The sequence below is a fragment of the Eleutherodactylus coqui genome, chromosome 2, assembly GCF_035609145.1.
Source record: "Eleutherodactylus coqui strain aEleCoq1 chromosome 2, aEleCoq1.hap1, whole genome shotgun sequence".
NCBI classification, from domain to species: Eukaryota; Metazoa; Chordata; class Amphibia; order Anura; family Eleutherodactylidae; genus Eleutherodactylus; species Eleutherodactylus coqui.
The window spans coordinates 273,586,650-273,611,187 of NC_089838.1; the positions used below are offsets into that span (position 1 = coordinate 273,586,650).

General features: G+C 42.8%; 1 protein-coding gene across 3 annotated transcripts in view; it reads left to right on the plus strand.

The window, feature by feature from the left end:
- TET3 (tet methylcytosine dioxygenase 3) overlaps positions 1-24,538 on the plus strand; it is an 88,250-nt gene that overhangs the window by 55,232 nt on the left and 8,480 nt on the right. For all 3 annotated transcript variants that reach the window (XM_066593008.1, XM_066593010.1, XM_066593009.1), the window contains 7 exons: positions 13,109-13,199; positions 13,422-13,515; positions 16,747-16,955; positions 17,187-17,337; positions 18,910-18,999; positions 19,710-19,847; positions 23,728-24,064. In XM_066593008.1, the coding sequence (XP_066449105.1) occupies positions 13,109-13,199; positions 13,422-13,515; positions 16,747-16,955; positions 17,187-17,337; positions 18,910-18,999; positions 19,710-19,847; positions 23,728-24,064 (1,110 nt within the window). The remainder of the gene's footprint in view (positions 1-13,108; positions 13,200-13,421; positions 13,516-16,746; positions 16,956-17,186; positions 17,338-18,909; positions 19,000-19,709; positions 19,848-23,727; positions 24,065-24,538) is intronic.

Sequence of the window (24,538 nt, forward strand, 5' to 3'; positions counted from 1 at the left end):
GAAGACCCTAGAGACGACAACCAATTCCTTATTACTCAACACATTTCAACGAGGGATAGCTTTCAATTTAAAGCTATCCGTTTTATGACTGACTGCTTCCAACGGGGTGTTTTGTCATTCTGCAAGCACTGAGCCCATAAATAGCTGGTACTGCTCTCGATAGTGTAGAGCTGCATCCATTCTATTTAGACAGGTCTGCCAATCATGCTGAGAAACTTGGGACTTGAAAAGAATCTTCTGTATTCCCGCATATAGCAGTATGGAAGATACTAGGATCAAATTTCATAGGGTTTTGCATATTTATACATTCTTCAGGATTCACTCTTTACATTCGTCTTCACGAAAAGCTTCATATGGACAGTCTAGGGCCATGGAAGCTCAAGAGACTGTCTCAAATTCCATCATAGTTGACAAGAAAAAGAGACTTTACAAAAAGTAACAGACCGTATTGTGAGTCAATGGGGAGTCTACTGGAAGTTGGGCATCTATTGTGCTACTGTGTCTTGGTTCCTGTTATAAATGGACACCATGATGCATATGTGAATAGAACTTACATTTTGTTTCCAGCTTTGGCCCACTCTGCTCTGACGTTTTGTTTTTTTTAAATCTACCCAATTGCTTTTCTTAAAGGAAAGTTTCTTAACTCCTACCTCACGATTTTTGACTATTTTTGGAATTTTTTTTTTCTTTTCCTTTTGAAAATCAAAGAAATTGTAACCTTACTTATCCAAATATCTGTGTCAAAAGCAGGAACACTAAAACAGAAGAGACTTGTGTGTGTGTGTGTGTGTGTGTGTGTGTGTGTGTGTGTGTGTGTGTGTGTGGTGCCTCCATTGGAGCTGGCCGTCAGGATACGAATAATAAGCAATAAGGAAGTTATCCTCCTAGAAGAGTTTTTAAATTTTATTACCAGTCAAGACAAGGCTATCAGTCAAGGACTGATAAGGATTTGTCAGCGGGACTAAAGCGGTGAACCGTGAAGGCACCAATGCACATTGTAGGTGGCGAACAATCCAAGGTCCAGAGATACAGGGCGAAACCTTTTGCGTGTCAGTACTAAATCTTCCAGGCTTGCCTTCTGTTGTAATAGTAGTAGTATGTTGAGAGGTCAGGTTAGTTCAAGGCGGCTACCAGACATAATTTTAACAACAACTATGGTGCTGTTAAATCTATAACCATCAAAAGATTGCATTATAGACTTGTCAACACTGTACAGAGTGACCTTAAAGGACTACTTTCAGCCCTGCTACTTACAGAATAATACAATATTGGTGCAATGTAGGTCAGGAGGGGTGTGTGGAGACACCTAGGGGGTGAGTAAATCAGGGGATAGTATAGTCTCTCCCCAAGGAGAGCACCCAAAAGGGGTGGGTGGACACCTAGAAGGAGAGGGAGGAGACTTGTAAGGCCATGCTAGCTCCTCTGGGTAATTTATGCAAATAAGGAAGATGAAAAAATACATCTGCAGTGCCATCTATTGGATGGCAGCATTCCTTCAAACCAATGTGACTTTCTAATAAGTCTAAACAATGATTGAGAATAGGAAACCAAGGCAGATTCCATGCACATACAGCTGTTTCGGGGTGTTTGCCCCTCATCAGTGTGCAGTAGGTTTCTGGCTTAGCTTGTGAGAGGCCTGTAATGTGTCGTGTCTCCTTAAGAAGAGCACCCAAAAAATATCTGGAGACAACTAGGGGGTGAGTGGGTCAGTTGATGTTTTTCTGGCTTGGTTTTCTATTCCCAATCATTAATATTTGTTAGAAAGTCACATTGATTTGAAGGAATGCTGCAATCCAATAGGTGGCGCTACAGAGGTATTTTTCACTCTTCCTGTTGGCGCATTGTTGCACACTTTTGCATAGTATGGTAGTTCAAGCACTGTAGGATTTATACTTCTCTTACTTGTATCAAACAGTTTCCCTGTACCTACTGCTTTCATGATATTCCATCTGTTTTTCTATAATCGGTTATCTGGAAAGCCTGTTAGGTCTGTTTAAAAAATAAAGGTTCACCTACAACAAAAATGTGTGACTATGCGTCATGAATAAATATTTTAAGGGGTTATCCAAGCAAGAAAAACGTTTTTGAAAAGTGGCTTAGAATTGTGACAAGACTTAAAAGAGGTCTTGCTCACCTCATCTGATCCCTTGCTGCTCGTGTTCTGACAGGACCAAGTCCACCACTGGCCCCCTGTCCACGGGGCAGTAGGGTTAATCTGGCACCAAATTTACGAGAGGATACCCAAAAGAAACAGCAATCATCTTCTGGTGGGCAGGGCATTACTAATACAGGCTTCTGTAAACTCAGTGCTGTGTGGGCAGGTGCGTTGTCTTGATGGAAGAACCAGTCACCCGTTTGCCCACACAGCGCTGAGTGTACAGAAACCTGTATTAGTAATGCCCTGCCCACCAGAAGAAGATTGCCATTTCTTTTGGGTATCCTCTCGGATAGTAGGTGCCAGATTAACCCTAGTGCTAATCCAATGTGTGGGGAAAAATTGGTTCTTAGAGCTTGTGCATAGCTCCATGTTGTACATTTCCATAAATAAGGCTCCCATAGACTGCCACTGGCCCATATGGTACTTCCAATTTTAGACCGAATCGATGAGAAAAATCATGACTTTTTCCAACGCGTGCTCAGGTATTCTGGTATTTTTACAGATTTTTATGTTGTTACCTTCCCTGTCTGGTTATAGCTTCTACAGGATTCAGTGTTAGGCCTCATGTCCACGGGCATAATTCATTTAGCAAATCTGCACGTGTCTCCTGCACGTGAAATCCACAGATCAATTTTCCCATAGGGAAAATCCACAGATTAATCCGCGGTTAATTTAGTAGCCGCGGATGTGATTTATTTTGATTTGCAGATTTCACGTGCAGGGAAAAAAAACGCAGCATGCTCCATTTTAATGCGGATCATGCATGGATGGGCCTCATTGATCTCTATGGGTGCGGAAGATCTGCCGTGCATTCGCAAATACATTTGCAAATACACCGCGAAATTGAAGGTTGAATTTAATTAGGAAGGTGGTGAAAAGGTTGGGAAGTGTGATTGCGTTTTTTTTTAATGCGTGAATGATCTGCAGTGCATACGCATAATTCTGTACATGAAAAATCCGCGATCTCCCACAAGCCAAAAAAAATACTATTTTTAAAGATCATCCGCGGAAATCCACATCAAATATCCGTGTGGGCCGTATTATGCCTGCGGACTTGAGGCGCTCCCATCCGCGTTGGCCAGCCACATTAAAGACAGTGACAGCGGAGGTGGGAGATTGCTGCCGGGGAGAGTCACAGCAGGGACGGCAGCTAATAAACACTGTAAGCCCTCTGCCCGGGGACTGTCACAGCAGGGACGCCACATGTGACAGCTCTTGGGTCGCAGCCACTGCAGCTCTGGGGTGTGCAGGCGACATCGAAGCCCAGGGAAAGAGGGAGGCAAGCACAGGGAAAGGGGAGAAGGGAGGGGGGTCACAGTCAGGGGTATAGCACACACTTACATCTCCGATGTCCGCTGCACACTCAGGAGGCTGCATTGAACTTCATCAGAAGGTCCTGCAACCAATCAGCAACTGGGGGTGTGACCTGGCTGTCAAGCAGCCTAACCATTGTCTCTACCCATCATTTCCGGTGGCGACAAAAGACAATAGTAACCTAAAACTGATGTATGACACGAAGAGCCATAACAGTCCTGTATAACACGCTGAAAGTATTATACGGGGCTTTTATGGCTCTTAAACTGTTTTATACTAGACCTAGTGTTTAGCAAACCGAAGCCGAAGAACAATTTCAAAGAGGAAACTGGGTTCTACTGGTTTGGTTCACTCAGCACTAGTTATGGGAAACAAATGGATAGTAAAATGCATTCTGATTTGGTATTTTAACAGCTGACCTATTGCAGGCAAAACCATTTTGCAATTTCCCTTCTGTAGGCCCCATCTTTAAATCTCAGAATCCCAAGCTGCTATGTCATCTCCCATACATTTCAGAGCTGGGGAAAAGAAGATCCTGCTCTTCTATTTGTTATATACACAGAAGGAGAAGTATAGAATATGATATAGAGAAGTAGTGAGCAGTGCAGATGTGATTGCAGTAGCTGTGAGATAGAAAAATGTCTATTAGCTGCAGCAGTGAGTCTGTATGTTTCTCTACTTTTCACTTATGCCACATCTCCTCCCCCCTCTCTATAGACTTCTATGGGCAGCACGCAATCTGCCATGTCTGTGAGCTATTAATGCGTCTTGTCTTCCAAGAATGGATTCTAGCAGTTTTTCAGAGTGTGTAGATAGTTTAGGAAGGAAAGAATGGAGCTTAATAACTTTGAGAAAGAAGCATTTTTCTCTGATAAGATACATGACAAAGTTTCTTATATCTGCATATACTATTGACTCATGCAAAGCTCAATGACCATTTAAGCTGTATAGATGCATATGAACTAGTGTAAAAAAATTATGTATTATAATATTATAGCTATAGCAGTGGAAGAAAGGCAGCGTTACGTCCTGCAATTAGATCCGGTAACAATCCAGACACAGGAGGTTAGTTTCCACTGCTATTCTTCATGTATTTTAACCTTGAACTTGGGCCTATGTTGCTATAATGGTCTCTATGAAGGGTGTGACTGTGTGTGTAGAACCATCCATGACCAGAGTTTTCCCAGGAATGCTACAGCACAGACATCTGCTCTCTGTAAGACATTCTTCTAGCAGCCAAGGAGGGCCGTCACGTCATATATCTGCATTGCTGCTTTCTGCTCTACAGTACCATTTATCACTGTTATTACCCTAGTCAAGGGAAAAGCACGAAAATCTGTTGTGATGTGGTGGATGCTATAAGAGCTTTATTGATGTCTTACACCTCGTAATGCATGGATACATTTTATTTTTAGAATATTGGGTAGTATTTTTGCATGTTTAAGTGTATCTGCACATTCAGATGACACTTAAGAATAACCTGCAGTGTGTACATGTGGAATAGCACTATTTCTGCCCGTTATATACATAAAATAAATCTTATTTGTATAGCATCAACGTATTCCGCAGCGCTTTCAAGTAATTTATTAATTGCCCCCCACCAAGCTAGGTACTCATTTTACTGACCTCAGAAGGATGGAAGGCTGAGTCGACCTTGAGCCGGCTACCTGAACTATGTGAAGATTGAACTCTCAACCTTCAGGTCACGAGCAAGAGCTTAGGACTGCATTTCTGCTGACATAGCACTCTGTGCCACACGTGGCTTGTAGTCTGCATTTTTTTCTACCAGTTTTTCCCTCTGCAGGTTCTAGCTCTCATTTTCTATTCTCTCTGAGGCAATGGGAGGAGACTGCTACTGTGCTGTGCTCTATACACTGCACATAAAGAAAACTGCAGGTTCTGATCTATAACTTTCTGTAGCACACACAGAGGAATAGCAAAATCATGGAGGACACTAGAGAAGTACTGAAAAATGTTGATGTGCTTTCAATAGCTGTAAATCACTTATCCGTTAGCTACTGCAGCATCTGTGTGAGTCTCTGCTAGTCTACCTCCTTCTTTACCTCTCCCCTCTCTAAAGTGCAGCATGAATCATCGCCTTCTTGTATTACCTGGGTTCTGTCTTGGTAGGGATAGAGTTAATGTGACAACAGGCAGTGGACCGCAAATTAAAAAGAAGGTAGAACCCTAATCGCCAGCAACTTTTAGGAATTCTTCACAATGTTTTTTAGGCAGGGGCATATCTGGAGAAGGTTGAGCTCCACAGCAAACTTTTAAATAGACCCCAGCCAACCCATCCCCTTCAAGCATAAACCTATAAAATAGGTTCTCACACTTTGGATTTTTCTGCAATGAATCGGCTGCGCATTTTGCCACAAAGACATGATGAATCTGCAACATAATTAGGATATGTAACATGCAGACACTCCTCCAAGAGCAACTTCTCCCACCTTGGTGATGAACAATGCTTTTTCCAGCATGATGGAGCACTGTCTCACAAGGCAAAAGTGAACAAAGCATTGAAATTCTGGGTCCATGGCCAGGCAACTCCCAAGATCTCAATCCCATCAAGAATCTGTGCTTAGTCCTCAAAAAGCAGACCGATAAAGGCCGTTACACATCTGTGTCGGAATCTCCATCCGGAGGGTCTGTCACAGATATGGCTGATAATACCAGAAGAAACAGCACTGTGTGCAGCACTTTATCTTCCATCCAAAAGCCGGGCAGAAAATGGGCAGAACCCATTATAGTCAATGGGGTCTGTCCAGCGCGGTTTTCTTCTCTCTGAACTGAACAGGAAAGCAGAATCCTCAATGCAGATGTGAAACCACCCAAACAAAAATTGTGATACATTCCAAGCACTGATTAGGCAAGAATGGGCTGCCATCAGTCAGGATTTGGCCCAAAAGCTGATATCCAGCATGTCAGGACAAATTGAAAATACTGGTCAACAGTGTAAATATTGAGTCTTTGTCTAAAGTTTTGAAAGCTTATAATATGCTGCGGAATAAGTTGGAGCGATACATATAAAAACTATTATATGCCTATAATTGTACTTCAGTAACCATAGAAACATCTGATTAAGGCTGCAAGTGCACGGGCGGCATATACCCCACATGTGGAATCCCACAGCAGAGTTAGTCCCGTTGCCCAGCTGATGACCCCAGCTTACCTGTCCGGCATCTCTTCTCTATACTGCGGATGTGCCGGCCTCCGCTTCAGCACGCATGCGCAGTATAGAAGACGCTGCACTGTTGCTATGGCGATGACGCTGCCCCAGCGATTCTGCAATGATGAATGCAGAATGGCTGCGGGACAGACAGCTTCTATTGATTACAATGGAAGCTGTCCGTGTGTAGCCCGCACAAAATCGCAGCATGCCGCGATTTCTTCTCCGAGCGGAAAATCGCAATCGATTTCCACTTATGGGCTGGAAATTGCATTTTTACATTGCATGCTCTTGACTAGATTTGCTTGCCAAGTTCAGAGGCGGAATTCCGCTCTAAACTCTTCAATGCAAATCTGGGTATTAGTGTATCTGGACGTCACCAGGAAGTCCTGGTGGAGTCAAGATTGACAGGGGGTGAAGCCCTCTGATGCTGATTGGCTGCACAGCGGCGTGGGCTGCAAGTCCTGGCAGCCCAGTTAACAAAATAGGAAAATTCAAGGCTTACTGTGAGCATGATACATCGGGTAGTAGTCACGCAGCCCCAGGTGCATGACTGTTCCCCAGCGCCGCAACACAAGGCATGCCCCCTTTCCTCCCCGATGTCAGTGTGAGATATTGGGCAGCAGGACGGAGGCCACAGCGCAGGGGGAAGGGTTGGGGGGGGGGGGGGGGGTACAGTGTGGGAGGCTGCCGTTGCAGTGTCCACCAGCAGAGGACACTGCAGCGGGGAAATGCGCTGTGACAGGCACCAGCATCCACTCTGCAGGCAGCGAGGAGGAAACTTACAGGCTGGTTCCGGGACGGATGGCTCATGCAGCGCTCGTCCGGAACCCATCCGGTGTGACAGGTGCCGTTGTTCACTGAGCACGCAGCCTCAGCACGGGACTGAGGGCTCATCCGTCAGTCGGCAGAGAAACATCCCTCTGAAGTGCTGCAGAACACAGTGCTGAGACTCCATACTCGTGCGTGTGCATGGTTTTTCGATCCGCCGTCCTTCCCTACAGTGAGGCTTACTTTTCTTGTTGGCATTACTTTCTTCAGTGCTTCGAAAGTAAGGCTAAATGGAAAAGCAATCCTCACCATAAGGCAGCATGGCCGGCAAAAAACTATGCCCAGTGTGCTGCTGGGACCTTATAGGCTTGAGCTAATCGGGAGCTAGGGGTGTGAGAAGGGCATTCTCCCTGTAAAACCCCTAGTTTCCGGTGTCGTCAAGATACACTAGTACTGCAAATCGGTCTGTGGACAGGAGCACTAAAAGATCTAAAAACACTGAAGCAGCAAACTTTGTGAAAACCACAATTTGTGTCAGTCTCAAGCCTTTTGGCTACAACTGTGTCCAGAAATAGTGAAAATATACATTAGAAACTCACAAATGCGCACACACAGTATATATATATATCACACACATACACATTACATAACACGCATGTGCATTATATCTGTATTTACTAAAGAGGGGCAAAAAACAGTTTGTCTGTGCATTGTTATCTGACTTAAGCTTTTATTACCAATCCTGTTACAAGGCCTGTGAGGTTGGACATTGACTTGTAGGAAAGCTAACTTGCAACTGGTGGTGATGCAGAGAAGTTCTACTCTCCCCCATTTACACACACAGTATTTATACCCCCATATTACACACACTTGCCTTTCCTGCAGATATGGTGGTTGATGTGCAGACTCCTGATGCACAGCCAAACTGAAGAAGTAGAGGGCATAAGCCACTCCCCACCATCCCCCAAAGGAGAGCACAGCAAGAGGGTGGGGGGGCAGCAGCCAACTGCAGAGCTCTGCAGTTCTACTAACATTCCAGGAGAGGGAGAGACTTGGCTTTGTGTCCAGTGCTACAGCCCATGGGCCCTGGCTGTACTAAAGAGCAGCCAGCAGACTATAGAAGTTGGATGCAAGAGATGGTAGTGGGTATAGAGGAGGTGGGTTTGGAGGTGGCTCTGTGCGCCTCCCTCTTCCAGACACCATGTTTGCTGGTGGCCTCGGTACACCTGAGGCTGTGGGCCCTATAGCAGCCACTATGATTCCACCACTGATTTTAGGTAAATAAGGTGATTACAACTTTTGTTAGTTAAGGCCCATTTAGACACAACGATAATCGCTCAAAAGATGTCGCTCAAGCGACTTTTGAGCGATCATCGTTGTGTCATTTACAGCGCAAGATGATCACTGAAGATGAGCGATCACCTTGCGCTGTCAGCTGAGGATGCAAAAGACAAGCAGGGTGTCCCCGCTTCTCTTCTACATTCAGCTGTTATACAGCTGAGTGCTCGGAGCGGAGGCTGCAGAAGACAAGCGGAGAACAGCTGGATGCAATCCCTGATAAGGCTGATGGACGATGAGTGACGGGATAACGAAAACTGCATGATGTAAGTGCAGTTACACACAGTGATTATCGCTCAAAAGCCGTCTTGTGAGCGATAATTGTTGTGCCTAAATGGGCCTTTATCACATTGAAACAACTTGTGTTAATATGACAACCAAAGTACAGTGATCATTTAAAGCAGGGGTGTCCAATGTGTTTGAGCTCCGCAGGTGGCTTTTGCCCAGTGACAAGGCTAAATCAGCGTGCAAAAACTGCGGCAAAAAGCTGCAAATTTTGTCGCAGTTTGTAGACACCGAATTCTCAAATGTGAACATTCCACCACATGAACATGCACTTAGGGTTCAAAACACAGTGCTAATGACCACTCGTCCGTCAATCCGTGTGCGTGTGTGATGTGTGAGTTACATGCAGAGCTTGACAGCACCTGTGATGTCAGTTACTGGCTCTTAGCTCCACCTCCTGATCATATGACTATGATGTCATCAAAGGTCCTTTACCATCCTCCTGCACTGAATAAGGGATTATGGGCATGCTGCATCCCTCACAAACCCCTGTGGCCTCAGTTGCTATGGATACAGCAGTACTCAGTCTGGCAGTTTGTAGCTGGTTTTTGCACACCTGTGTGAAGACTCCAAAAAATAACACCTCACAAATTTACTCATGCATATCATCAGAGGTCCTGTGAGCACACGAGGTGTCACCGTCATGTGATCAGTCATATTGTCTCTGAGCTGAATGAGGGCTGATGGGTGAACTATATCACCATAAACACCTGTTGTTCTAGATACAGCAGTACTTGTCTGGCAGTTTGTAGCTGCACACCTGTGTGGAGACTCCAATAAATGACACCTCACACATGTCCACATACATAGCTGGCGGTACATATTGACCAACAACATTGAACCATAGTCCTTCACCACCATCTTCACATCTCCTGAACGTGATATCATGTCATCACAAGTGCTAATGCCCCAACACCAGTCCAGCCTTCATCTAATCGTCGACCATTGTCGAGTGTTGCAACAAACCGTCACTGTCGTGCAAACATGTCACCACAGAGGGTTCTACGTCGTTGTGAAGCTAATGCAGTTTACATGACAGAGCGACAAGTCACAATTTTACCTCAGCCACCAGCTGAAGTTCGTAAAACACATGCAGCTTATATATGAAAGCTACGTAGCAGAGCTGTCTGTGTGTGACGTGCATGTAGCAGAGCTGTGTGGCGCATTGCACCACCAGAAACACTGGTACTATAATTTCCTAATAATTACTAGTCAAAATACTAACGACCACTTGTCTGTGAGTAACTGTGTGAGTTACATGTGATGATGTCACCGCCATGTGATCAGTCACCAGGGTTCTGAGCTTCGCCCCTGATGACATGACTGGGATGTCATCACAGGCCCTAAAATATGCATAGCCTGACAGAAGCCGTGTACTTACTAGACCTGTGATGATGTCAACGTCCTGTTATCAGGAGCGGAGCTCAGAGCCTCGTTGACTGATCACATGATGGTGACATCATCACAGGTCCAGGCTCTGCTGGTTTAAGACTTGTGACCAACTCCAATCCCTTTCACTATATTATATTTCACTGGTACTAGCAGTCAGCAGCCAGCCCACAGAGCAGTCAGGCTACCGTGAATTTTCCCAATTGCAGTAAGCTGTCAGTCCACACCTGTGGGCCACATTCATAGCCATTCTGGGTCCACAGGTTTAAAGGGAACCTGGCATCAGGCTCATGCTGGCCGAAGCTCAGGCAGGTGAACTCTGTAAAGGAAACCACAGTGTAAGACCTTCTACTAAACCGTACTTAGATGATCATAGGGTTCTATGGTGATCTACGTTCAGTACAACAGTGGGAGAGTTGGATATTGTGGTGGTTGTTTGTAACGAGCCTAAGGCCCAATGTCCACGGGTGGATTTGAATTGCAGAATCTGCTCAGGGCACCCTCAATTCCAGCTGCCCAAAGGAAAGCTGAATTGTAGTGTTGGAAGGGGCCTTCATGGTCATTGGGTTCAACTCCCTGCTCAGTGCAGGATCACTAAATCATCCCAGACAGATATTTGTCCAGCTTTTGTTTGAACACTTCCATTGAAGGAAAACTCACCAGCTCATTTAAGAATTAAAGCATGCTGATTTGTTATGCGGACCTTATGGTCCAGAAAACAAATCACAGCATGCTCCATTTCAGTGCGTTTCCCGCACAGGTGGCTTCCATTGAAGTCAATGGAAGCCGTCCAATCCGCAGTCTATCTGCAGTTGACAAACTCTTAGCAATATAACCCATTATTTATAATTGGTCTATTTACCAGGGTGAGAATAGTACATGCAGATATTCGGTGTCCCGCACATCACACAGGACGCGGTGTCTGTGTTCTGTGCAATGCGAGCCGCTCCTGAGTATCTCAGGCTTGACTCGCTATTAGCCATGTAAATACAGCCTAAAGTGTAGGATCATCAAAGATGGAAACTACCAAAATAGCATTTCTGATAAGCTAGAGGGTTGCAGAAAATGCCAAATGCCCCATAGTTGCCCTGAAAGTATAATAAGGCAGTCCTTGTTTATTAAAGGAACATTTCGGGCAAAACTGATGAATGCCATGTCCAATTTTTGCCTATGTTTTTCCTTCAGCTGATGTTCTGACAAGTTTGCTTCAGACTCTTTGAAGTTCTTTGATTGTCCTACTATATTGTAGAAACTCTCCCTACCAAAAAGAACTATTTTAATGAAACCGCAATATATTAAGTATCTAGTAAGACGTTCTTTGTACACTGTAGAACCCTCCCGTGAAATGCTTTTGGAGGTCCATATCTATTTATTCTTACAGGATTATAGTAAGCAGACATCAGGTCATGTAAGCAGTCCAGGCATTTCGGTAAAACATCTCAGCGATGCCGCCGGCTTTACCATGTCATCAAAGTGTACTGTAATACGATCTAGGATATCCACATGGCTACTTCTAGGAGATCCAATACTTGCATAGTTTACAGGAGTAATTCAAGGACAGCATGCTGAGTAAACCCGGGATCAATAACTCATTAAGAAAGTTCAGCAGATTTATAAAATGCACAAAGTAATCAACTGTACATGTGAACATTCATGACCTTGTGAGCAACTAACATAGTGGAACAGCAGCTGAAGGTTTAGTTGGCAGCTGAGCTGTTATGTACTCCATTAAGGGTCAAAAGAGATTGTGAAAAGTGTAATTAAAGGGGTGGTATATCTTATGATGCTCTGGGAGCTATCTGAAGGTAGACAATTTGGTAGTCTTAACAATATATCCCGTATATTTACATATGTTCGTGCATAGGTGGAATTCTGCAATGTATTGGTACAACACTTCCAGATTACTATAAACCCTCATGATAGATGTATGCACCAGAATGTTACAAAATTCTAAGACAATCGGTCACCATGTGGTAAAAGCTGTTAAAGGGAACCTCTCATCACCTTGAGCCTTAGAAACTACATTATAGGTCTCCAAGTTGAGGAAACGGGGGGAGTCTGGGAAGCTGTGTTTCATACTCACCAGATTGCCCATTCTTGCGCTTTGTCCTCCCAAAGTTGGCGCATACGCAGCGTTACTCTTTTAAGATGGATCTCCAATAGAGATGAATGAATGGGGGAGTGTGCACTGGCCGTCTGAGAAGAGTCAAGCTGCGTGCATGTACCAACTTCGCGGGGACACAATGCTGGGACAGAACACCTTTATGAGTATAAAAAACAAAGGTCTCTGGACTACCCATTCCCTCATCTTTGAGTCTCGTAATTTAGTTTATAGGGCTCAACGATAAGTTCCCTTTAATGGTGAAGGACCGTTTAATCAGTCTTAAAAACGGGTGCAACATGTCAATGGGATATATCTGGTATTGCAGTTCACATTGGCTTGAATGAGGTAAACTACTATACTAGACACAATGCATGGGCAATTGTCACTGTTTCTTGGGGAAAGTAGACACATTTCTCTAATCCTGGAAAACCGCTTTAAGACAATTGTAGACAAAATCTCTTTTTTTGAGTCTATTTATATGGCCTTGCCAAAATTGCCAATGCAGTAAACATCTTGTTGTCTACCATTGGTGTTACTCATAGAGGATTTAATTCTGACCAATGTATTATTCCTTTTGCAGATCAAATAAATGAGAAGGATGAAGGACCATATTACACTCACCTTGGGTCTGGACCAACAGTAGCATCCATTAGAGAATTAATGGAGGAAAGGTGAGTAGGACGGGCAAGGCTGGTCCTGTCTGTTAACCATGTGTGGCTCGTGGGTTATTACTATGGCTACAGTTCTGACAAGAGTAAGTTATGTATATAATTCGAGTGTTCGCCCAATGTTTTCATGAGTTTTCTCACATACTTGAAGTTCATTGTCTGCAATACAATAATTTAAAAATTCAATTTTTTATTTATAACGTTTTTATAAATTATTATTTGCAGGTATGGAGAGAAAGGGAGTGCAATCCGCATTGAAAAAGTCATTTACACAGGAAAAGAAGGGAAGAGCTCCAGGGGCTGCCCCATTGCTAAATGGGTAGGTGATTATAAAAATAAACTTTTCAGACTTCTCCACAACATTAAAGGAGTTTTCTGGGATTTATTATGGATGACCTATCCTCCAGATAGTTCAGTAGTTGATTGGCTCCAATGTGTAGCCAGAACTGTAACAGGCAGCTTCACTGCTATTGATTTCAGTGGGAGTGAAGCCACCTATTACCGTGTTTCCCTGGAAATAGGACACTGTCTTATATTAATTTTTGCCCCAAAAGAGGCACAGTGTCTTATTTTTGGGTGGTGGGGGGCTTATACTCACCTGGTCCGTGGCGTCCCGATGCCTCCCGATGGTCTCCAGCAGCACTGTGACAAAATGCATCCTCCCCATATGACAGCTGAGCTTCTCCCTGGTGACATGGCTTTAAATACTCCGCCTCTAGCAAAGCGAGCGCTGTGATTGGCTAATCGAGCCCCAGCCAGCCAATCACAGCCGACGCTCGATGAGCCAATCACAGCCACTCCGTGAATGATTTTTGTGTTTAGTCCCACTAGAGGACTTGAACATGTTATCACTTATATAATACACTGCAATACTTCTCCTTTGCATTGTATTGTGTCACTCAGTGTTATCCTACTAAGCCTGGTCTTTGACAGGGCTTAATAGATATACTAAGATGTGGCAGCCCCGGCTATCATGACAACCCCTTTGCGCTCCTTGATCAGGTGCAGAGAAAGCGGGCTTAGTTTTTATGTTGTGGGCGCTATTGACTGCAGCATCCAAGGAGTCAAATGGCCATGTTCGGAGTTATCACTGATCCTGGCCATTGCAGCTAGGTATCAGCTGTACAATATAGTCAGCCAACACCCGCTCGATACTCTCGCCAGCAAGCATCTGCTGTTTATACAAGGCAGATTGTGCTAAGGGGTTAAGATATCTGGTAGAAGTCTTTTGTTAGTGCTGGCAATGTACTTAGTAACAACAAAGTTTAGATATTTTTATTAGAGTACTTTAGTGCAGGATTAGGATTTACCCATCATTCCATTGTCTGTTTTGAACTTTTCATGCACTTTGGTGTAGTTGTGTGCTACTAATAGACCTTAACCATCAGGGGAAGACCTGGGATGACAATGTTATAATAAGATCAAAGCAATGCAAAATAACAAATTGGATACAAAAAAGGTTAGATGGAATCTATATGTGAAGTCAGTACTACACTTTGATTAGAGAAATATAGATTGCAGAGATGTAGCAAGGCATCCTTTCACCTGAGACAAATATTCAGGTTGCTGCTTTAAGGGCCCTTGTACACGGGCGGATGATCAACCAAACAAGCGTTGTACAAAGACTCATTCCCAGTCATTGCCCCATGTAAATAGGCCCACGATCAGCCAACAAACTAGCTCATTTGTCAACTGATCAGATCTTTTTGCAGGCATGATCGATTGGCGCTTATATGGGCACTTGATCTGCTCATCTCAAAGGACCTTTCGCTTTGTATGTAAATACGCACCCCAAATCAGAGTAGCTTGTTGGTACTGCATGTGACACCCCGCACATGGTGCACTTGTCCCATCAACACCCCTTCTAGATGAATGTCTAGATATAGATTGACCAAGATTGCAGAGGCCAAGGTGAGTATTATTTTACCTGCCATAGATCTGTATCTAAATTCCCATCCCAGAGTGCATTACCCCTCTCCCCGGCACCATATAGATGTACACTTCTTTTTTGGAGCCTATTAAAGTGAGTTGTTACGTGTATAGCCAGCCTTAGCTATGTGTTACCTGTACAGTCGCACAGGGCTGCAGCTGACTACTTGTAAGGGTGGGGAGAGGGGAGGGATCACCAAGTGGAAGTAGGCTGGGGGCGAACTATCCCCTGAGCTCTGCTGAGAAGCATCCTATGGAGCTACATAAATCATCCTTCTGACTCAGTCTCCTTCCCTCTCATGTTCTGAGCTGCTGCTGTCAGCCTATCAGCGCCCCTGCAACATACTTAGTTCTGTTACTGTATTTATGTCATGAGCTTGGTTCTGGAGTTGTATTTATATTATGAGCTTGGTTCTGGTGCTGTATTTATGTTGTTAGCCTTGTTCTGGTACTGTATTTATTCACAGAGCTGCTCTGGAGTGGGTATGCTACTGTCTTGCTGCTTTCTACACAATGAATATGCAGCAGACTGCCTATCAGTGCAGGGTGTATGTATATATATGTGTATATATATATATATGTGTGTATATATATATATATATATATTATGTGTGTATGTGTATATATCTCTTTTTTTCCCCCCCGCCTTTCCCGTTTATAAAAAGTTACGCACAGGGTGCCATGTCACCTAAGTCCGACACTAGTCTTGTATTGATGTCTGTATAAAGAGTTACAGTCCATCAGTCTAGTCAACAGTCATTGTTGTGCCGTATGGGCTATATTTACCTATATGTTTATATATGGTATCTTCCTTTCTTGTATACTTAATAACACTGAACGCTTTATCGTGCTTTTCCTCGGTGAGCTGTCTGATAAAGGATGCTGTTCCTTGCTGGCAGGAAGCAGACAGTTCTAACTAGGGTAGAGGTGAGCTGAGGACAAGCTTGTTTATATCATTACTTATGAACCAGGGCTGCGGGTGGTTAGCATCAGCAAATATAGTAATAATGTTACCTTTCTGAATACTGTAAATAACCATCTTTTTCGTATACTTTACATTTTTGTGAAATGTCGAATCAATTTGTGCATCTAATTTCCATTTTGTTGTTTAATCTGTAATAAAACGGTTGTAGATAAAAATGTATTCAAGATATTTGCAAAACCTTTAAAATCACAAATGTCTAGAAAACAGTAGTATACTGTAGGATGAACTTTCATCTTCATTAAAGCGTTTGACTCATCACATCCTTTATTTTGAAAGCCATCATGGTTCCTGCTCTAGAGACCACCTGGCAAATGGCTCACTTTGCCTGCGAAATATGCAGTCAGCAGCTCATTTACCCTAAAGCTGCTGTCACAGGGGTAATATTACATTCAGCCGTTCAAATGAATAGATGCTCATGTAAGAGTGAGTTGTCTGGCTGACAGATCCCCCACTAGGGCACTATGAAGTATGGAAACCGTTGAGAAGACCAGACAGCGCCTTCAGCCATAATATCCATGCAGTGGTTTTATGGGGTAACAGTTTTCTCAATTTGATTACCCAAGTCTGAAAATAAAACTGCCATTCATAGTCACATAGGTTCAGAGATTAGCTCATTTGGTATTTTCTGCCTTTCAGGTCATCCGCCGTCAGAGTGAAGAAGAGAAGCTGCTGTGTTTGGTCCGGCGCCGAGCTGGCCACCATTGCGAGAATGCTGTCATTATCATATTAATCATGGCATGGGAGGGTATTCCTCGTACTTTGGGTGATAAATTGTATGACACTATCACAGAAACCATCACCAAATTTGGAAACCCGACATCAAGAAGATGTGGCCTCAATGATGAGTGAGTTTTCCAATTGACTCTAACCATTGTACAACATTTTTCTGATTTTCCATGTTGCATTGTAACTTGCTCTGTAATAAGTAACCAAAACTAAAGTTCCTATAACATTGTACATATGGAAGACGTGGAATAGTAGGTGCACTAAAACTGTAAAGCGAATTTTAAAATATACAAGATGCTAAACAAAATGGAAAGTGAGAGTTCTGATGTGAATTACATTATGTCTTTTAGTCGGACATGTGCGTGCCAAGGTAAAGATCCCAACACCTGCGGTGCTTCTTTCTCCTTTGGGTGCTCGTGGAGCATGTACTTCAATGGTTGCAAATATGCTCGAAGCAAAACTCCAAGGAAATTTCGACTTGTGGGTGATCATCCCAAGGAGGTATGTAGTCACTATGAAAAGCCATGTTTGTTTTTTGTTTTTTTGCATGCTATTGGAGAATACAAGTCAATGGTCTGAATGTTGCCAATGCATGCAAACATGTCTTTTTGAGTATTTATAGCTATCAAAGCTTATTCAGTATGTATTATGGCTGCATGTGGGAGCTGTATATTCGGCACTAAAAAACATATTGGATCCTATCATGGGAATGAGGAAAAACAATCTCCCCAACTGCAAAGAGAGAAAAAAACTTTGGAAAATATCATCCATTATTCCTATGACAGAATCCTATTTCACCACTAGTTCTAAAAATGTAACTGACATGTCAGTAATATACAGATCTAGCCCCTAGACACAAAAGCTCTTAGACTGAAAGCACTTTCTACACATTTTCTGGTTTCATGTTCTACTTCCCAGTGTTACGTAAAGCCACTACCTGGAGGATATAGGAAATGTGAGTTGTCTTACAGCTATGACCAAAGTGAAAAAAACAGATAGTGCTTACCTGTTAAACTGCCTTCTGCTTTAGTACTACGCCTCCGATCCCCCCTGCCAGTACGGCTGCTCTGGTGACATGCCTTTTGTTATGGGGATAAATCATATTCCAGAGGATTTCACTGATCTGCTCCAAATTGGTTATAATGAGAAGCTTCATGCATGAATGTATGTATTTGAACTGACTGGTGTTATCCATCAGTCCCCAGTACCCTTCTGATTTATTCAAAAGAAATACAATACTGATATAGTTGAACATGATGCACCAATTACATGCACGCCCCCCTCCCCCCCCCCCCCCCAACATCATAACAACTCATAATTGGCCTAGTATGTAATGACGCTAATGATTAACATATGTTTCCACCCCAGGTGTTTGTTGCTATGTGAACACGTAATTCCTATATACCCAAGTAGCATAGACTTTATTCATATTCCAATCTGGACTGAAGGAATACAGTAAGAGATAAGAAGTTGCGCCCCTTGTGGGCTAGCGCTGGGAAGATGCGTAGGGGTTTTAGCTTCAACATTGTACTTGTACATACCAGGGTATAATATTGAGCTCGTTAACCATTTAACTGCTAGCTATTTCCTATGAAGGTGGATATATGAATATATATGTTTTCCTAGGCTGATTTAAGAAACACATTTATATTATTACTATAACACCTTATAGCAACATGATCACTGCAGCCAACTCCTGTCCCAAAATGGAACATCACCAGTTACATCCGGTATAGTATGCTTGGGTCTATTAGCTGCTAGTCCATGTGACTTATATACAGCATGTCACTCGGACCAGAAGAACCTGTGACGTCACAGGTCACATGACATTGGTTTAACTTTCATGGGACTCCCTCCCTTTCCAAATTCTCTCTCAATTCTCCAGTTACAAGGTAAATTGACATCTGTTTAGGGAAAAGTTGAAAATATCCAACAAGATGGTTTTTTGGTCACCATACCTGCATGGTGTATATGAGGCCAGGCAGAAAAGCCTATATTGATCATTCCTTATCAACCCTGCATTTCCTACTTTTCAGCATTTTACTAAGTACTGTCTTCCTATTTTTTTTATAGGAGGACTGTCTTAAGGACAACTTTCAAGATCTGTCTACTAGGGTGGCTCCACTGTATAAGAGGCTTGCTCCACAAGCTTACCATAATCAGGTATGTTCACTTGGGAGTCACAGATGCAGTCATAGTTCACCATGGGAGTCGGGAAGGAATTTTTTCCCCAGAAGGGCTAAATTGGCTTCTGCCCTTGGGGTTTTTTGCCTTCCTCTGGATCAACACAGGAGGATAGACAGGCTGGACTAGATGGACATTGTCTTCATTCAGCCTTACATACTATGTTACTATGGCTGTAGCAGCTAAGTGCCCCAAAACAAGAGTCAGCCACAGTGCCCTCATGATCGTGCCATAAAAGGGTCAGTCAGTGACCCCATTACCAAAGCATCCACAATCCCCTCCATGAAGTCTACCCTTGTAATAGAACATACACAGATACTTCAAGCACCGCTTTAAAATTTCTCTATAGACATGGCGGGTTTCCTGCAAAAATAGTTTTATTTCAGATGAGACATTACTATGTTGTACTTTTCTATGTTTAATTGATATTACGCTGGAAATGCAGAAAAAAGCGAATTTTCCGTAGGATTTATTTATATATTTCCTTTAAAACTGCTCATCTATCATCATAAATATTGTAAAAAAGTATTGCACAGATTGTTATTGATGTGGGGATACCAAGATTTGGCTATATAATTTTGGTAGATTATTTTAAAATGTTTAATAAACTTTCTATTGTACAAAAAAAAGGAGAAAAAAAAAGTTATGTGGATTCACTTAGAAATCATCATTATCATCATCTACTACAGGTTAACAATGAGGAAATAGCAATAGATTGCAGACTTGGATTGGAAGAGGGGCGTCCATTCTCCGGCGTTACAGCATGTATGGACTTCTGTGCCCATGCACACAAAGACCAGCACAATCTCTACAATGGCTGCACTGTGGTAAGTTCACGGTTTGGTGTCATTTGCATCAGCAAAATAAAAAAGGCTATGAGAATTTACTAGAGATGAGCGAGCACCCAAATGCTCGGGTCCGCGTTATTCGAGTCGAGCTTTTCGTAAAATGCGAGAGCTCTACTCGAGTAACGAACCCCATTGACTACAATGGGAGACTCGAGCATTTTTGTATGTGGAACGCAGGGTCCTGAATTTTTTTATCGGGACCCTGCGGCAGGGAGGGGCCAAAACAGGCACGTCACAGTGGGGAGGAGCCAAAAGTTGGGGCGGGGTCGAAGTAACGAGCACCATTGCGTACGCTAATACTCGAACGAGCATCGAGCTCACCAGAGTATGTTCGCTCAACTCTAGAATTTACATTTAAAAACCATAAAGTGAATGTCCACTCATGAATGTTTTGTATTTTTAAAAATACTTTGCAATTGGCTCCAAAATGTTGTGTTCATTCATTTTTTAACAGATTTTAATAGTTTTTCTGATTAGTTTCAATTCAAACATAACAAAGTGATGGAACCCTTTGGAATTAACCTACATTATTCTGCAATGATGACTAATACAATGTGGTCTGATTGATTGTCATTAAAGTCACAATTATAGTCAAGCGTAATCTAATAACACACAGTTTACTATCTATGTCTTTTACCGTGCATATGGAGTAAACCTCTGCAATGCAGAGAGAAAATGTGAACCTTTGAATGTAATAATCTGTAGATCTCTCTATAGCAGCAAGAAGGGTGCTTTTACATCTGCGCTGGGGATCCCGTTTTCCTGTTCTGTTTGGGGAGCAGGAAAGTGGGATCCCCTTGGCCGAACAGTGGGCAGAACCGTACACTGCTGGGCGAACCCCATTGGCTTTAATGGAGTCTGCGCTTTTTCTTCTGGTATTTGCAGCCGGTTCTGCAACGGAATCTTCGGCCACAGGTTCCGCCGCACGTATGAAACCAGCCTAACCGCCACCAAACGTTTGCTGTAGGTACAGATAACATTTGCACAACATTGAGGAGGAAATTTGGACCACTCCCCCCTGCAAATGTGTTTTAGTTCATCAATACCTATGGGAGGCCTTGCATGCACAGCCCCCTCAGGTTATACCACAGCATCTTGGTGGGGTTAAACTCATAAGGCCAGACTCTGACTTGGTCATTCCAAAATACATGTCATCTTTTTCCTGCAATGTTTAGTTCATTTACTTGTATGCTTTGGATTATTGTCTAGTCGCATCACCCAATGTCTCTTCAGCTTGAGGTTATGGCATGCTCCTCTGTAAGATGTTTCGGTGCACCTTAGAATTGTCCCCCCAATGGTCAGAAGATGTCCAGGCAGCAAAGCAACTTTAAACCATGATGTTTTCTCTGCCTTGCTTCACAATTGGGTTGAGCTATTGGTGTGTAGTATTTTTTTTCCCCCTGTAAACATAGGCATTTTTCACATCACCAATCTTTCTTTAAAACTATTTTTCAGTAACCAGGCTTTATGTGCCTGTTTTTTGTTGGGAAGAGCTTTTCTGAAACGCATACTTCCAATCTCATCTCCTTAAGTGAAACATCTTTTGCCTATTAACTGTTGGAGCAGTCATTAACACGGAGGTTCACTTTTTCCCCTGCACTATGGATGTTTACTCTGTGTACTCAATAAAAGACATGAATGGTACAACTGTGTGTTCTTTGTTTAGATTGTCTATAATTGTGACTTAGACAACAATCAGACCCTATTTTATTAGTAATCAATGCAGAAATTTATTCCAAAGGGTTCGCTAAGCTTCTCATGCAACTGTACAATCAACTCAATAACTGTATACAGTATGCACCCCCTACTGGTGGCTGAAATCTCTCTTCGTTTTTGTAGAGGGTTTGTAGCAATGTATCAGAAAGATGGACATCTAAACCCAGCAAAATTTGTGTAGAAAGCAACTGGTACAGAATAGAGGACCTACTGCAACTACTACATGTTGTTAAAAGGTGATATTCACTTAACCCCTTCCTGCTCCAGGGCATAAGTTTACGTCCTGGCAGCGGGGTACTTCCTGCAACAGGGCGTAAACGTACGTCCTGGGGATAGCGCAAGATCACTTATGATCTCGCGCTATCCCGCAGCGGGAGTTGGCTGTCAGTTAGAGCCGGCCTCCCAATGCAATAGTGGGCGTGCATCAGAGATGCGCCCCCCTCTGTTAACCCCTTCCCTGCCGCGATCTATGTAGATCGCGGCATGGGAGGGGTTCACAGAGGGAGCGCGCTCCCTCTATGAAGTTGCCGGGCTCTCGCAATATAATTGCAGAGAGAACGGCCTGTTGCCATAAAAATATAATAAAAATGAATAAAAAAGAAAAATATTTAAAAAAATGTAAAACAACCCCCCCCTTTTTTTATGCTTTTTCTCATATTCGCATAAAAAAGGTTAAAAAAAATCAAAACCCCACATATTTGTCACGTCCGCAACAACGCGTACAACAAGTTGCACATGCTTTTGACTGTGCATGGAAAAAGGCGTTTAAAAAAACGTTAAAAGTTGTTTTGTTTTTTAGCATTTTGCCTCCCTAAAAACGCAATAAAAGTGATAAAAAAAGCTGTATGTACCCCAAAATGGTACCAATAAAAACTACAGCTCGTCTCGCAAAAAATAAGCCCTCATAGAGCTCGGTACATAAAAAAATAAGAAAGTTACAGGACCTTGAATGCAGCGATCTAGAAAAAAAAAAGATTTCCAAAAACAAGGGTTTTATTGCAGAAAAGTGGAAAAACCTAAAAAAAATTTAAGAATTTTGGTATCGTTGTAACCGTACCGGCCCGCAGAAAAAATGGATTGTGCCATTAATGCTGCATGATTAACGCTGTAAAAAAAAATCTATGGCAGAATTGATACGTTTTCTCTCCCTGCCATCATAAAAAAATAATAAAAGTTTTACAATATAGTGTTATGTACCCAAAAGTGGCACCGATAAAAACTACAGTTTGCCACGCAAAAAAACAAGCACTTATACGGCCGCGTCAATGGAAAAATAAAAAAATTATGACTTTTGATAAATGGAGAAGAAAATCCGCCAAAAATTGTTGCGTCCTTAAGCCCAAAAAAGGCCATGTCCTTAAGGGGTTAAAGAGACCCTCTAGTTTTGGAGAAAATTTTGTTTTCCCAGGACCAGAAGGTGGATTGCTAACTTACCTGTACTTTACATTCTCTTTCTGGCCCCTAGTTCTATTAGTTCCATTTTAAGCAGCTAAGATGGCCACCGACATCTTTAGACTACCAGAGCATCCATAGTGCATTGATAGTGTTAGGACTACCAATGCTTTGTAGCTGCTCTGTGATTGGCCAGTGCTACTTACATGATTAGCGCAAGCCAATCACAGAGCAGTTCAGTGCCTATTAGTTAGAAAACAGCGGTAGCCAACCTGGCCACCCCAAAACAAAGCACGGAATCGACAAAGTGGAGGGGGCCAGGAAAAGAAGCTTAAGTACATATAAGATACCCCGGAACCATCAGGTTCTGGGACAGAATTGTGTCCAGAAACTGGAGGGTCACTTTAAGTATTTTTGCTATTTGCATAACCCTCTTTAATTAGGAGAGTCCCCCTACAATTTGCTGATGGGAGCTCATTTAGTTCTCTACTGAAACTTTCATAGAAGTTCTATTTGTTGAGTTCTCCATCTCTGCTTTATGTGTCCATTATTTTCAGTCAGAGATTTCTTGGTAACTTCGATTGCAGATCTCAACACCAAGTCTATGGCTTGCATGAAATGGACAAGCTAAGTGCATGCTAAGCTAGAAGTGATCAAATGTTAAGCTTTTTGAATTGCCAGTTTTCAGTGTGTAATGACCAAAACAATATTTTACAGTCCAGTAAAAAATAAGAACTCTTTTGGTATTTAGGTCTGCACCCTGACAAAGGAAGACAACAGGGTGGTTGGTAAGATTGCTGAAGATGAACAACTCCATGTGCTACCACTTTACAAAGTCGCCACCACAGATGAGTTTGGGAGTGAGGAAGGCCAACATGAAAAGATCAGGAAAGGGGGACTACAGGTGCTTACATCCTTTCCCCGTGAAGTCCGCAAGCTTTCTGAACCTGCCAAATCTTGCAGGCAGAGGCAGCTAGAAGCCAAAAAGGCAGCAGCTGAGAAGAAAAAGATTCAAAAGGAGAAACTTGTCACTCCAGATAAAACCAAGCAGGAGCCAGGAGAACCCCCAATAAACCAGCAGACCCCAGGTATGTAACGAGTAAAGTTGCCCATACACATAATTAACCAATACAATAATCATTTTAGCTGACGGATGACACACAGTCATTGTCTGGAAAGAAGTCAGCCATACTTGAAATTTTTAACCACCAGTTGGGGAAAAATGTCTTTCTTCAAAAGATCTTTTGTTCATCGCCCAATGTCATTAAACGCGTATGGCCCGTTTAAACGACACTGATGATCGAAAAATGTATATGACTGTTAAATGCAGGCAGATTGTGACCAACCCGTATAGTCTTTCTCATCCCCAGGTTGTGCCATAAATGTTAGGTAGATCTGGGTCCCACCATATATCATGGTATAAATGGACTTGATATGTATGCTAGGTGAAGACCTGCAGTCCATCTATCCATGGTCTTTCATCCCTATCTTAACGCTGTGGCCACAAAGAGCTGTTGCGCATCATTTACAGTAGCACTAAACGTGAATGCGATTTAACTACA